Source organism: Lynx rufus, unplaced genomic scaffold (genome assembly GCF_022079265.1).
Source record: "Lynx rufus isolate CCGP_SWC_20201006 ecotype Redwood Valley unplaced genomic scaffold, mLynRuf1.p SCAF_3, whole genome shotgun sequence".
Lineage (NCBI taxonomy): Eukaryota > Metazoa > Chordata > Mammalia > Carnivora > Felidae > Lynx > Lynx rufus.
This window is the reverse complement of record NW_025814845.1, coordinates 166,816,764-166,829,918: the sequence shown is the minus strand read 5'-3', so window position 1 is coordinate 166,829,918 and position 13,155 is coordinate 166,816,764. Positions and strand designations below refer to the sequence as shown.

Here is a 13,155-nt window from a genome sequence, read left to right as displayed (position 1 = left end):
AAACTCCAGCCTTTCCCAGTGTCCCAGCCCCACGTACTCTCCCACCCTGGAGAACCCTCCCTGCTTGGCCACAAGCAGAGAACATCCCACTCAGGTGATGAAGACCGGCAAGAACCTAGACTGTAATGCTCACTAGCTGCAACTGTAGATGAGTTAATATCTCTGAGTCTAAGCTTGTGCACACATTATATGGGAATACCCCCTGAATAAGGGGTTACATGTAAGCACATCTCCAGAGTTCTGTGCACATTAGTGTCCTTATTTCCAATAGCTCCTGTTTCCTTTTTCCCTCTTTTGGGATGTACCAAATGCCACTTTGCTATCTTAGGTATAAGAGAGATTTCCAAAAGTTCCAAAATTTCCAAAAGTGGGTTTATCCCCCCACCTATATTTCAAGTGTCTTGAGATCTTGACCGGGGATGACATAATATCTTGTCCATCTTTTTGGTCAGTTGAAGGGCTAGCACAGTGCTTGTACATTGTAGGGGATAAATAAGTATTTGGATAACTGCTTAGGACCCCTCCCCACCCAAGTCCACCTAAGGATGGAGGGTGGAGGCAGGATTCTGGTTCTCATTCTGCCTCCATCTTGAGGGACTGCAGGGCTCAGAGCCAATGACTTCTTTCTGGACCTTCAGTCGATTTAATTCCCTCAACAAATACTTATTCTGTGTAACATACTGCACTGGGTACTATGAGGGAGGCAAAGACCTACTACTTCTACATCTGAGACACTTGCTTTGTAGCACAACCATTACACAAGCACAAATAAGTACAGTTCCAGAAAACTGTGATATAGGCCATAAGGGAAGGGCAAGTCGGCAGCCAGAGACACTTGTGTCACCAGAGACTGCCACTAGCCCCAGAGGGGAGGAAAGTCTATGGAGCAGAGGAGACAGCAGCATGCAAGCATTCTGGAGAAAGGTGTGCTGGGCAGTGGGAACCTCAGGAACAGAGCCAGGCACAGGGTGCTGGTTGGCTATTAAACCAGAGCTCCTGGAACTCCCCAGAGGGGACTTGTAGGGACAGGGCTGGGAAGGAAGGCTGAGCAGGATTGTACAGGAGTTTTGAAAACCACGCTAAGGAGTCTGCTAGTGATCAGGTAACACTGGCAGAGCTGTGGTTTAGGGTTGGGTAGGGCCAGGGAACAAACTGTGTGATGTCCTGGAGGAGGTGGGGTGTCAGGAGGCAGAGACATGACTTTGAAAGCTGCTGTAGTAACTGAGACAGACCCCAGCGAGGCCTGGCAGTGGTGCAGTTCCCAAGTGTGGGAGAGAAAGCAATGGTGTGCAAGGTGGTGACAGCTGACATGTTGCATTGCTAGGAGAGACTCAGCAGGAAGAACAAGGAGAGAAGAGAAAGGCAGAAATCTTAGGGAATGTTTCTCTAAAGAGGAGCCAGGAAGAGTAGGGTCCCAGTGAGAGAATGAAGAAGGAGGAAAGAGCTTCAAAAAGGTGTGTGTGGGGGGGGGGGGGGGAGGTCCTTCAAAGAGTCCAGGGATATGAGGCTGAGGACAGCCAGGTCTGAAGCCAAGGAGGTCACTGGCCACTGAAAGTATGAGGGACAGGGCTCAACAGAGTTATTTAAATAGTAGCCTGCTTGTGAGGACTAGAAAGTAAGTGGATGTCCCCCTCTGCTCCATCTGGCTGTTGGAGGACAGCACAGAGGAGGGGAGATCAATATGCAGGCTATTCTTAGCTGGAGGTCTTGGTAATCCTAACCAACACAGGATCTGAGGCACCTGCCGCCTGCTCCCTCTACTTTGTCACATCCTCCCCGAGATGGATGTGCTCATCTTGCCCTAAGTCTTCCCCCACACTGCCCACCCCCACCCACACACTTGCTTAGAACCTTCCGGCACACAGAAGCAGCCAGGGGTAGTCTGTGGTCCTCTGGGAAGCCTTCTCCCCCTACCCCCCTTTCCACATGTTAAATCCCTTGAGACCCCATTATCAGATCTATTCCTTTGGCTTCTTCCTTTTAGCATCTTTGAACTCACCCCCAGACCAGATGGAATCAGCTGGAATAGATTTCACTAGATATGACAAGGCCCCCTAGGTATGGAGCCTGGACTTGGCAGAGGCACTAAAAGGTGTAGGGAGAAGGTTCAGAGAGCCAAGCCAGAGACCCAAGACTTGCCAGGCTTGGTGCTTGGGGCAGGGCAAGGCACTCAGGGATGGCACAGGCCTCCAGAGCTGCCTTCCTCCCTCACTCCTCCCTGTCTCAGGCCCTCCCCACCAGGTCTCACCTCAAAAAGCAAGAAAGGAAACAGTGAGGGCTTTCTGGAGCCGGCCCCCAGAGGCCGTCTGTGCTGGGGAGGTCAAAGAGAGGGAGGGAGGGGCCGGAGAAAGGCAGAGAAGAAAGCAGAGGCAAGACAAAGGGCCCAGTCCACCTTTGAAGCTGTCTCTAACCCGAGCCAGGGAGGGTGGGGTGGGTCTGAGAGCCGGGCTGGGGGGAGGCAGTCTAGAGTTTTAAAGAATGTCTCAAATTCCTGCGGAAATCAGAGGGATTGTAAGAGCTCCCCCTCCCCAACACACCTCCTTCTCAGCCCCCTGCCCCTGCCCCCCAAGTCCAGACCTCCACACCTGGGGGCCCCAACCCTTTGTCCTCAGGTAATTGCTGGGCGTTGCCTCTGTGTTTAAAATCCCATTGAACTCGCCAGTTATCAGCTGTGGCTCCGGACCACCCTCCCTACACCGCCCCCCTCCCAGAAAACGACCCCCAACACGTCTCCCGCAGTCTTCACCAGGATTAAGGCTCTTTGTGATTAGAAGGGGGGAGAGAAAAAAGCAACCTGGTGCAAAGCAATTATGACAAGCTGGAGAGAGAATGTCTGTCCTGGGGCCTGAGAGACCTCCCTCTTGGCTGTTGCCTTCTAAATTGCCCAGAGCTGGGGGCGTCAGACCTCTCTAGTCCTCACCAAAGGAGAGGCGGGGGGGGGGGACCCCTGGCCCCCACCGCCTTGGACGGCTGCTTCACTCACCTCCCATTATGACTAAACCAGGCTCCTCCCTAATTGCCCATTCGGTCCTTATTTTTGGGCCATTTTTGGGAAAAGTGGGGAGAAGGGATGTCTCTCATCCTTTTCCCTCTCTCTCCGTAATATTTCCCTCCAACAATTTCCCAGAAAGAAGAGGAAGGAGAAACTGAGGCTGGGGGGGGGGGGTCCATCACCGGAAGAGCTGGCTTGCGCGTGGAGACGTGCTGGAAGGGCCTCCCCCTCAACAAGATTACACGCCGGCGAAAAGGAGGAAAGAGGCGGGTTTTATGGCTCTTAGTTCCACTCCCCTAAAGCACACCTGGAGGCGTCTGGGAAAGCCCACCCGAGAAGCTCCGGCTGGGGGTGGGAGCGCCCTCCCCTCTCCCTCCCGCCGCGGCCACCCCTCCCCCCGGGGCCGCGCGGCCCAGCCCGCCGCCTCTAATTGCATCTTCCCCTCAGGTGTGGCCCCCGCCTCCGCCCCCCGCAGGGGCCTGGGGAACAAGGGGACGCATTCTCGCCCTCTCTCCCCCTTCCGCTCGGCTGAGCCCTCCTCCCCCATCCCCCCTCCTCACCGGAAAAAAGCAATCTGGCTACCGGCGAAGAGACTGCAGAGTCCGCGGGCCGCCTGGGCGCCGCGCCTGCCCGCTCCTCCGCGGGCGCTCGGGCCTGCTGCCCCGGCCCCGGCCGCTCGCCGGCCCCACGGTTGGGTTTGGTTCGCCCCAACAGGTAGCACGGGACGCGCAGTGCCAGCCAGGAAACCGGAGCCCGCGCGGAGGGAGGGGCGCGCCCGCCGGTCCTGGGGCCTGCGCCCGCCCCGGGCCGCCGGCCTCGCGTGGGGCGGAGGTGCGGGGCCTTCCTGGGCCACCCACACCCCGCTTTCCCTCCAGGCGGCACTGCCCGCCGCCCCCAACGCGCGCGCGCGCGCGCTGCCCCTCCACCTGCTGGGCCACGCCCGGGCCGGGGCACTTGGCTTCCACGGCTTCCCCGGGCGCCTCTCCGAGAGACTTTGTTACCAGTGCCGTTTGGTAGTGGATCCCTCCAACCCGCCTTTAGATAACCCGTTTGCAGGAAAATGGTTTTATTCTGGGGCTCGAAGTCGGGGATGGGGGTGCAGGCCTGGGTAGTGGAATGTGAAGAATGGCCAACCCTCTTTTTTTTTTCTTTTTTCCTGAAATAAACACAAAAGTCCCTTCCTACAGTCTGGCCAGGAGGAAACTGGAGGCTGGGGGCAGACTGAAGAAGATTTGGGGAGAATTTAAAGAGAGCCAGCTCCAGACAGTGTCTGCAAGGCTTTGAACCTGCTGCCCTTTTCGCCTGTTTCAGGGAGCCTGAGTCCAGGGTAACACTACAGTTCCTCTCCTGGGGGTCTGCCATCCCCCCTCCCCCCCCCCCCCGGGGCCTATTCCATTGTTGGGTCTGGGGCAGCTGCCCTGACGCCCCAGCCCTGCTATGTGGCAGTCCTGTCCCCTTTCTGGCTTGAGGCTCTGACGCTTGTAGTTCCTCAGGGTCCTTCCTCCTTGGGGGCTCTGACTCCCCTCCCTCCACCCCAGCCCAGTCTTGGGATTAGGAAGGGAAGGGGATGGGAAGGCTGGTGAGGGGCAGCTGCCCCCAGTGTCCCTGACTACGTTAGGGGCTGTGGCCTCCGAGTACGCTTGGTCCGGCGGGTAGGGGCTGAGCCCACAAACTCGAACTGCTTCTGCCTCTCAGCGTGGTTGGGGAAGGGCAACTGGCCCTGGTAGAGGCGCTTGATGAAGTGAGCCTCTCGCTGGTTCTGGCGGCTGCGGGAAGCCTGGCGGGGCCGACCCTGCCTGGTGAAGGCCATGAACCAGCCCTCGTGCCGGGCATTCTGGAAGGCCGTGTAGTTGTTCTCCAGCACGATCTCTGTGAACACGCAGTCTTTGCTCTTCCCACTGGGCTGCGGGGAGGAGGGAAGGAACAAGAGGAGGCGAGTTTGTCCACCCAACTTTCTGCCTTGCTTGCCTTTGGGGCCTATTTTGTGGGACTGAGGAAGGAATGACAGGAGCCGTGTGCCCAAGGATTTCTGCCTGGTGAGAGGCAGAAGTGGGAGAAAGGAGCAAGCTTTGCTTGGAGTCAGGTCTGAACTTAAATACAGCCTGGTCATTTGGAAGTTGTACACCTTGAGCAAGGTATTTAGCCATGCAGAGCCTGTTTCCCAAGATGTGGCATAAAGATCAAGATTATTATGCAGTTCAGCGCATACCCAGTGGGCACTCTGTACACGAGCACACTCCTCAGTCTGGGCCAATGGTGCTGCTGGGTGGAGGAAAAGGAGGCAACAGTCTTTGATGAAAACAAGGGGCAAATGTTTACAGAATACCAGACTATGTCAGGAGCCACCCCACCACCCATTTGACCCAATAGATAACCTTGACACTATGCCCATTTTTATAGACAAGAAGCCTGAGGCTTAACCAAGGTAAGCAAATAGTTGGTGAGAACAGCCAGAACTGGAAGCCAGGATTGACAAATGTTAAGGGAAGTGGACTTCTCCTACCCAACAGTGCTGGAACTGCCCCTGCAGGGTGGTTAAGCTAGCAGGCAGTTAGTGTGCATCTTGCTAGTTGGATCCTGTGGACCCCACTGACCTTGGGGAAACTAGTGGCCTTGTATGAATGTCAACTCTCAACCCTGATCAGCGCTTAAGCCTCAACATAGGGACTGCAATATCATGTAAGTGCTAAAATTCTGACTCCTTGATGTTGGGGAAATACCTCATAAATCAGAGCTGAAGATCCTTATGGGTCAGTAAGTGTCCTCAGAGGGCTTCTTGACCCCACAGGGACTCACTTAAATGGAGAAACCAGAGTGGCCTAGTGTTGGGGTGTGTGCGTAGTCAGTCATGGCTTGGGCCTAGTAGAGGGGAGTAGGGGGTGCTGTGGGGCACGCAGTAACATTGATTCCTTCATCCACTCCCCCTCCTTCCAGTTCTCACCTTTCCGATGAGCTTGCCCCTCTTGTTCATACAGATGTATTTCTCGCTCTCAGCACCCTTGATGCGCACACGGCTTCCAAACGTGTCTGTCTCCACTATGAGTTTGGCTATGATGGGGGGAGGGGGAGAAAGACCTCCGTCCATTAGGGTTGCCGGCTCAGGTATGGCAGGGGGCCCCCCAACCAGCCTGACTTCCGCACTTGGGTGGGGGGGGCACCGAGAGGCCCTACTCCAAGAGGCTTCTCCCTGTTTTCCCACTGTGGCCCCTGCCCTGGCACAGGATCTGGGGACGGACCAGGTTAGGCCGGCCAGCAGTGTGAGTGGCCTCTGGTGAGGGCTGGGTCTCACCAAACTTGTTGCCGTCCTCCGCGGTGGCAGAGATGCGACGCCCGGTGACCTGCACGTGCTTGCCACTGGTCCGGCTGTAGAGCTGGTACTCACGGATCTGCCGCCTGCTCAGCTGGTCAGTCATGGCACCCTGGTCCCTCACGTACTGGTTAAAATTAGGAGACGGGTGATTCTCCCCCTTTGCGGTTACCAAGGGAAAAATAGTGTCAATTTGCTTTGGGTGACACCACCACTGGTCCATCCAAGGGAGAGGGGTGTGGAGGTGAGTGTGAGGGGGCCAGGCCATTTGTCCTGGGAAGCAGAGGTGCAGGGTGAAGGGTGCATATGGCCATGGTCTTTCCAGGCCAGCGGGTGAGCCAGTCATGACCTCTTGGCTCCCCATCTGCCCTGGAGCAGAGAACTGGTGGCCGCACAGGCTTGGGGGACCCTTGGTGATGCAGTGCAGATCTGGAATCATGACTCTGGTTGCTAGACAGAACCTTCACAGTTATGGTACCCAATTCCAATGTCAAAGAGGTGCCCTGGGTGACCCAGCTGATTAGAGACAGAAGTGCTGTCCTGCCTCTAGGACTGGAGCTTGTCCCTTCTCCAGAATGCCAGGGTCTTGGCTCCATTAGCCAGGATAACCAGATTTTTCCTTCATCCTCCCCACTGGCCTTGAAGGATCCTATCCCCAGGCACACACACATGCACAGGCATATACATACATGCGCATACAGAAGCTGGTCTGTTAGGCTTACCAGAGAGCATTATGGAGGCTCTAAGACCTTTTGTTTAGGCTCCTGTAATGCCCCTGTAAGCATTTATTTTCAGCGCTAACTGTGGAATCCTGAGCTCCTGCCCATCTCCCCTGCCTTTGCCTCTGGGTGCTCAGGACCCTCAGAGAACCCCATCCCCTTTTGGTCAGTGTTCCTCCCGCCACTAGGGGTGAGGTGCCTCCTTAGCGAGGGAGATGGAGGCTGCAGCAGCGAGAGGAGCTATCAGTGGTGGCCCAGGCTCTCCTGAGAGCTGCCTGCCTGTGTCACAATGTAACAGAGGCTCGTGGCCAGTGGGGGCAATACTGTTGCCTGCCCGCTAACCAGGTTCTACCCATGCATGTTGCAAAGCCAGGACGATTACCTTCTTCTGGCCTGTCACACCTATCTGCAACACTGAGTGGGAGAAAAACAGACCCCTTCCTGTCCTCTGTCTCCAGGAAGGTGCAAACCAGATGACATTTCTCAGCTGCTGGTGACAGCCTCAACCCTAGGCTAATGGGTTTCTCTCCCCACCCATATCCTACTGGCCTGTGCTGGAACAGACTTTCTGTACCCCAGATCCCTAAGGCCACCTTTATTCCAGGCCCCGTAGAAACCACCTAGACAGACCTCGACCCAGATCAGCATCTGTTAGGGGCCACTCTATGGTAGAGGGAGGAGCAGGAAGGATCAGCTTTGAGGAAGGGGGCGGTGAGGGAGCGGCTACAGGCTGACCCTGTAACCTGCTCAGGGTTAACCCTTCATGTGTGTCACTGCTCATTTCCGACTCCAGCTAGGCCACAGGCCAGGAGTGCCACCAGGAGCACCCCCCCCCCATTGCCTATGGGAGCAGGGTCTGGAAACTCAAAGCAGCAGAGTGCACCCTGCACCCCACCCCAGAAAAACCTGAGGCCAGCATTTGGGGTGAGGGCCTGCCTTCCTGCCAGGGGGTGGGGTCTGGCTGGGCCAGGACCCTCGGTGGGGTCCAGCCTATCCCCAGCCCCCATCTCCTGGCCCAGGTTCAGGCCCTCCGCCCCTCTTGGCGGGCAGCCTCCTTCTGGCTGTCTGTTCCAGGTCAGGAGCAGAGAGGCCCCCCTGAAGCCCCCTCCTCTCCTTGTCCCCCTTCAGGCCCTGCACAAAAGCAGCCCCACGCCCCCCCCACAGCCCACAACCCACAAGTCGCTCTCCCCGCGGGACCTGGCCTGTCCCTTTCATGTTCCCGCTGCGGGGGGACCTCCCCTTCCACTGCTGCAGACAGCTGCTTGTCAGACGGCCCCTCAAGCATGGCTATGGTCAGGCCTGCCGGCCCCCCCTCCAAGGGGGGCGAGGGGGCACTTCAAGGGGGAAAGGACAGCTTTGCCACCTTCCCTGAGTCCTGAATGGGGCCTCAGCCAGGCCATAAACGCCCCGGCCAGCCTCACCATTGTGCTAATTCCCCTTCCAGAACAGGTTGGGCCCACCCCCAGCCCCCTCCCGGCCAGGCTGGGGGCTTTCTTCTTGCTCTCCCTGGATGTGTGAAGCAAAAGGCCTGGAACGGGGGCTAGAGCAAAAGGGGGAAGGAAAAGGGGGGGAGTTGTCTCTCTCTCTCTCCCACCCCCCCACTGCTTCAAAGGCAGCCCCTTTCCCTCTCCCAGAGAAAAGGCATTTACCTTCAAAAAAAGTCCCCACTGGATATGAAGAGAAGCGGGCCTCTGGCCTGGGAAAGCCAAGCGATCTCTCCCCAGAGCGGTTCTGGACCAGTGCATTTTAATAGCTGCACTTTTATGGAGGATCACAAAAAGGGACCGAGCCTCGCACAGGGGGCTGAGGCTTGGGGTGGGGGTGTGCATGGGGGGGCTAACATGGGGTGGGGGGAGTGTGGAGATGCAAACCCTGAATCTTGTCCCAAACAAACCCCTTGGGGCTTGACCTCATTGCCCTGTAGGTAAGGAGTCACCCCGCCCTGACTGGGGCTATCCCCCAGGACAGTGATTCCCCAGGACATCTATGGTGGTGAGAGTGGGGTAGTAAGTGGAATACACAACTGGTTTTGCATGAAAACCTGTCTTTTCAGGTACCTCCAAGTACAAGCCTCACCTGAGCCATCACCTCAGCCCTCTTCCTACCACTCCAGACTCCATCCCTCAAGACTGGGTTACCCCATGCATTTAGCCTTGAGGGGAACACTTGAGGGGAGCCGGATGGAGAGAAAAGTGGAGACCTCAGGACATGTAGAGAGGGTCATGGAGGGAGGACAGATAAAGACCTTAGTCAATCCCCAAATCTGCCATAGCCCCTTCTATACACCTCCAGAGGCTGACACCAGCCCCCACCCTCAAAAACCTTCTGGATCCAGGGAGAGGCCAGAACCTGCCTCTGTCCACCGAAAGGAAGCTACCCCCCCCCCAGCTGGGTGGGGTGGGAGAGATGGAGAAAAGCTAGTGGGGGGCGCCCGCCTACCTGAGTTTGACAGCAGAGAATCAGTAGCTGCAAGCACCTGTGTGAGAAGACAAGGCAGACCTTGGTGTGGGTGCCAGTAGCCAACCCAGGGTGAGAAGGCAGAGCCCCCCGCCCCTCCCTGCCCCTCCGTGTGGGATTCCCGGTAAGATTAGGTCTGTCCCAGGCTGCAAATGGCAACAAAACTTCAGTTCAGAGAGGCAGTGCACTTACAGAGTGAGGTTGGGCAGCAGGCGGGTGGCTCCCATCGCCGGAGAGATTTCTTGGGGCGGTTGCCCTCCTGCCCCCAAACTCAGGAGCAGATATGGGCAGTCCCCAGGGGTAGAGTCCCAGAGAAGCCAAGGTCTCTTCAAGCCACAGGTTTTCAGGGGGGAGAGGAGGAGAGAAAGGGGAGGAGGAGGAGGAGAGAGAAGGGAGGGGAGAAGGAATGGGGGAGGAGGGCGTAATTGGGAGACTGAGGTGTGAGGTGTCCACCTTCCTGGCCAGTGAGACAGCAAAGCAGCCGCTGGCTGGCGGGGTCTGCCAGCCTCTTGCTGGGCTACCCGAGCACAGAGGATGGAGCTGTGGAGCCTTCTTGATAAGGAGGCTGGCCCCTGTAGTCTCCCACGTTTTCCGTGACCCTCAGACCTGGACTAGAGGGTCCCTCCTCCCCTCCCAGGGTCAGCTCCTCCTGCCCTCAGGTTTGGTGCCCCACCTCCCCAAGGGTGAGCGCAGGTATCATTCCGGGCCAGGGGTTGCTGAGTCTGGCTCCGGGGGTGGAAATTCCCAGAAGCAGCCTTAAAAGGAGGAGCCTCCCTCCAGGGGGCAGGCGGTGGGCTTGGCTAGGAGCGGTTGCTTCCCCTGCCTCTGTCACCCCTTGCTCCCCCTCTCTGCTGTCTGGCCACCGGGATGGAGGTGTTAGGGCTGTCCCGATGGCAGCAAATAGTGGGTGCCGCAGGTTGGGGGTCAGGGAGGGGGAGGAAGGTGCAGCTGTGGGAGGAGGACGCGATGGAATCTTGAGAGCTGGCCTGACGTCCGGGAAGACAGACTCAGAGGAGCTGGTGCACTGGCACAAGCTACTTTCCTCTGGGCCTCGGCAGTTTTGCCTGAGAGATGGGGGCAGTAGTGCCTCAGGATGCCGGCAGACCAAAGGAGATAACTGGGCTTAGCAGACGTCAAGTGTGTCATATGTTCTGGGCCTCACTCACCCTCCTCTCTGGGGCAGCAGCCATCCCTAGGGCCTCCTCCCTCCCTGTGCCCACCAACCTCTTCACATGGCCTCTGGTCCCACCCTGCTCTGTACTGTGCAGGTAGGACCCCATTCTAGGACCCCTGTGCAGAGGACACTAAAGCACACGGGGCAGGGGTGGGGGGGGGCATGGGGGGTAGTTAGCTCAGAATGGCCCAGCCAGTGAATGGCAGAACTAGGTTCCTAAGGTCCACATGGATCGTGTCTGGAGCCTTGCCACTGTGTCCATGCCCTCCGGGCTGCAGTATCTAAGGTCCCAGAAGCTAGGTGACCAGGGACTCTAATGGTTCCTTCCCTACAGAAGGTGGGTGATGGTGGCTGTGGAAGGGGGCATGTGCTTAGAGGGATCTCTGAGGGAAGTCTTCTGTGTAGGGAGTGGAGCTCGCACCTCAGCACTGGGCTCCCTGCAGGTCTCAGTGCCTCCAGGATGGAAAGAGAAAGGGAAATGCTGGATGTGGAGGTATTTACCTAAAGAGATGAGCAGGAGGGCGAAACTCTCACCTCCAAGTCTCCTCACCTTCCAGAGCTAGATCAATCCACAAAGTTGTCTGCCACCCCTCCCCCCTCCCCCAGACAAGCCCCAAGGCTACCTCCTGGCCACCTCCAGCTTTTAGGCTCCTAGCCCCACCCCCCACCCCTCAGGCCTCTGGGACTCAAGGCCCTGCTGAACCTGAGCTGGTCTGGAGAGTGCAGGGGTAGCTCCCTGTAACTGGCAGAATCCAGGCTTGGAATCAAATAGAAGGGATGTCAAAACTGGAAGGGGTCTTAGAGATTCTTCATCTGGTCCAGCCTCCTCACTCACTGATGAGGCCCAGCGAGGGTCTCACAGCTAGTTAGTCAGTGGCACAACTCAGACAAGGTGCCAGGTGCCCAGACTCCCAATCCAGTGCTCATCGTTGTCCGAGCATGCCCTAGACCGTCCCACAGCTCTGCTTTGCTCAGGCTGATGCTCCTGATCGTTTCCATCTTCCACATTTGTTCTGTTTGGGGTCTTGATTTGAACTCTGCCTCTTCTGCGGAAATCCCCAAATCTACTTCTGGAACTGGTGCTGGCTCTGGCTCTATTCTTGGTGGGCCTTTGAGCTCACCCACATCTCCACCAAAAACTAGCTCCCAGGTGGGGTACTAAAGGCTACCTCCTCCCACTTTCAGTCCTGGGATGACAGGTAAGAGCAGATGCATGAAGGAGATAGCTCAGGCTTGAGGTTCTGGGGTGGATGGGTGAGCTGGGGGGTGGAATGAAATAAGGAGGCAGATGCGGGAGCCCCATCTAGTGGGGTCTGGACCCCAGGCCTCTGAGCCTGAGTGCCTGGTTCCTATCAGTGGGGGAGGGGCCTGTTGTCAGTGGCCAGCCCCCCAGCCAGGCCTGGGTCTCCATGGTAACAGATGCCAGCAGTCAAGCTTGGCCTTGGGGCTCAGCCAGGGGCTGGTGCCAGGGGCCTCTGGGGCATGGCTGGATAGCCTGTTTCATGGTGTGACATCTGCTCCTTGTCCCTTCCCATTGTGCACCTGCAGGCCTGCCTTTCTGACTCAGCTTGTGCTTTTATCCCCATGGGAAGGCCAGTGCTGGGCTCCAAGAGGGGAGGCAGCATGAAGAGTGTTCCATGGATTTTATCCCCGTTCCCTGGCCTCTACGACCTATGGCAAGTCCCTTCACTTTTCTGGTCTCAGCTTCCTAATTTGTAAAAAGGAAATGGCTATTATCACTGCTGTCAAAATTGCCACCATGAGTATCAACTGAGATGGACACTCCATGAAAAGTATCAAGTGCCACAAGAATGGAAACGAGGGGCATAGACCTTCTTATATGGTCCAGACTCGGTTGACCTAAACTTTGACTCCCTTGACTAGAGGAGAGGGAGAATAGTAGGGTTCATTAACATTTATAGGGGGAGGTGGCAGGAGGTGATAAAGGAAGTGAGAAGTAGCCTGGGCTGGTTGGTTAATCCCCACCCCCTAGTGCCAAGTTCAACACCCCCCAACTGAGGCGTCTCACGCCTGCTCCTTCTAACAGCCCAGCTGGTGCAGACACTGAGCCCACCTGCGGACCTGCCACTTGTCACCACCTGCTACAAACCCCAGCCCACCATTTTCCTGTTGGAAAGCAGAAGGGCTGGGGCTGGGGCTGGGGCAGGGCAAAAGGCAAATGGACTCTTAAAATTTGGAGCACCTACCATCCTTGCTGTTTGATCCCCATTGCCTGCCAGCATTTGGACATCAAGTCAGGAACGGCTTAGCTGTTGCGTGCCCTTATGTACAGAGCTATGGCTGAGCTAGGCTGCTGGGGCACTTGCCTGGGTGAGATGAAGGGAAGAAGTATCTGTGTGCATCTGTGCTTTGCTATAACTGGCTGGGGGCTGCCCCTCCCAAGGTGCGGGTTACACTGTGGACCTTATTCTTAACTATTATTTTCAGTTTATGAGACTTTGTAGGACTCTGGCTGCTGTGCTGTCCGTCTCTCTCAGTCATTTCA

At 56.9% G+C, this 13,155-nt stretch overlaps 1 protein-coding gene across 2 annotated transcripts; it reads right to left on the bottom strand.

The window, feature by feature from the left end:
- Positions 1-4,437: 4,437 nt before the first annotated feature.
- On the bottom strand, positions 4,438-9,801 carry FGF17 (fibroblast growth factor 17). 2 transcript variants are annotated; one of them, XM_047092017.1, is made up of 5 exons: positions 9,668-9,801; positions 9,458-9,494; positions 6,282-6,459; positions 5,934-6,040; positions 4,438-4,895 (listed from the first exon to the last, which is right to left on the bottom strand). In XM_047092017.1, the coding sequence occupies exons 1-5, from the start codon at positions 9,700-9,702 to the stop codon at positions 4,602-4,604; spliced, it is 651 nt and encodes a 216-aa protein (XP_046947973.1). In that variant the 5' UTR covers positions 9,703-9,801; the 3' UTR covers positions 4,438-4,601. The 2 variants fall into 2 exon arrangements, with proteins under 2 accessions (XP_046947973.1, XP_046947974.1); XM_047092018.1 differs by having other exon boundaries at positions 6,282-6,426; positions 9,668-9,786.
- Between the last annotated feature and the right edge of the window lie 3,354 nt (positions 9,802-13,155).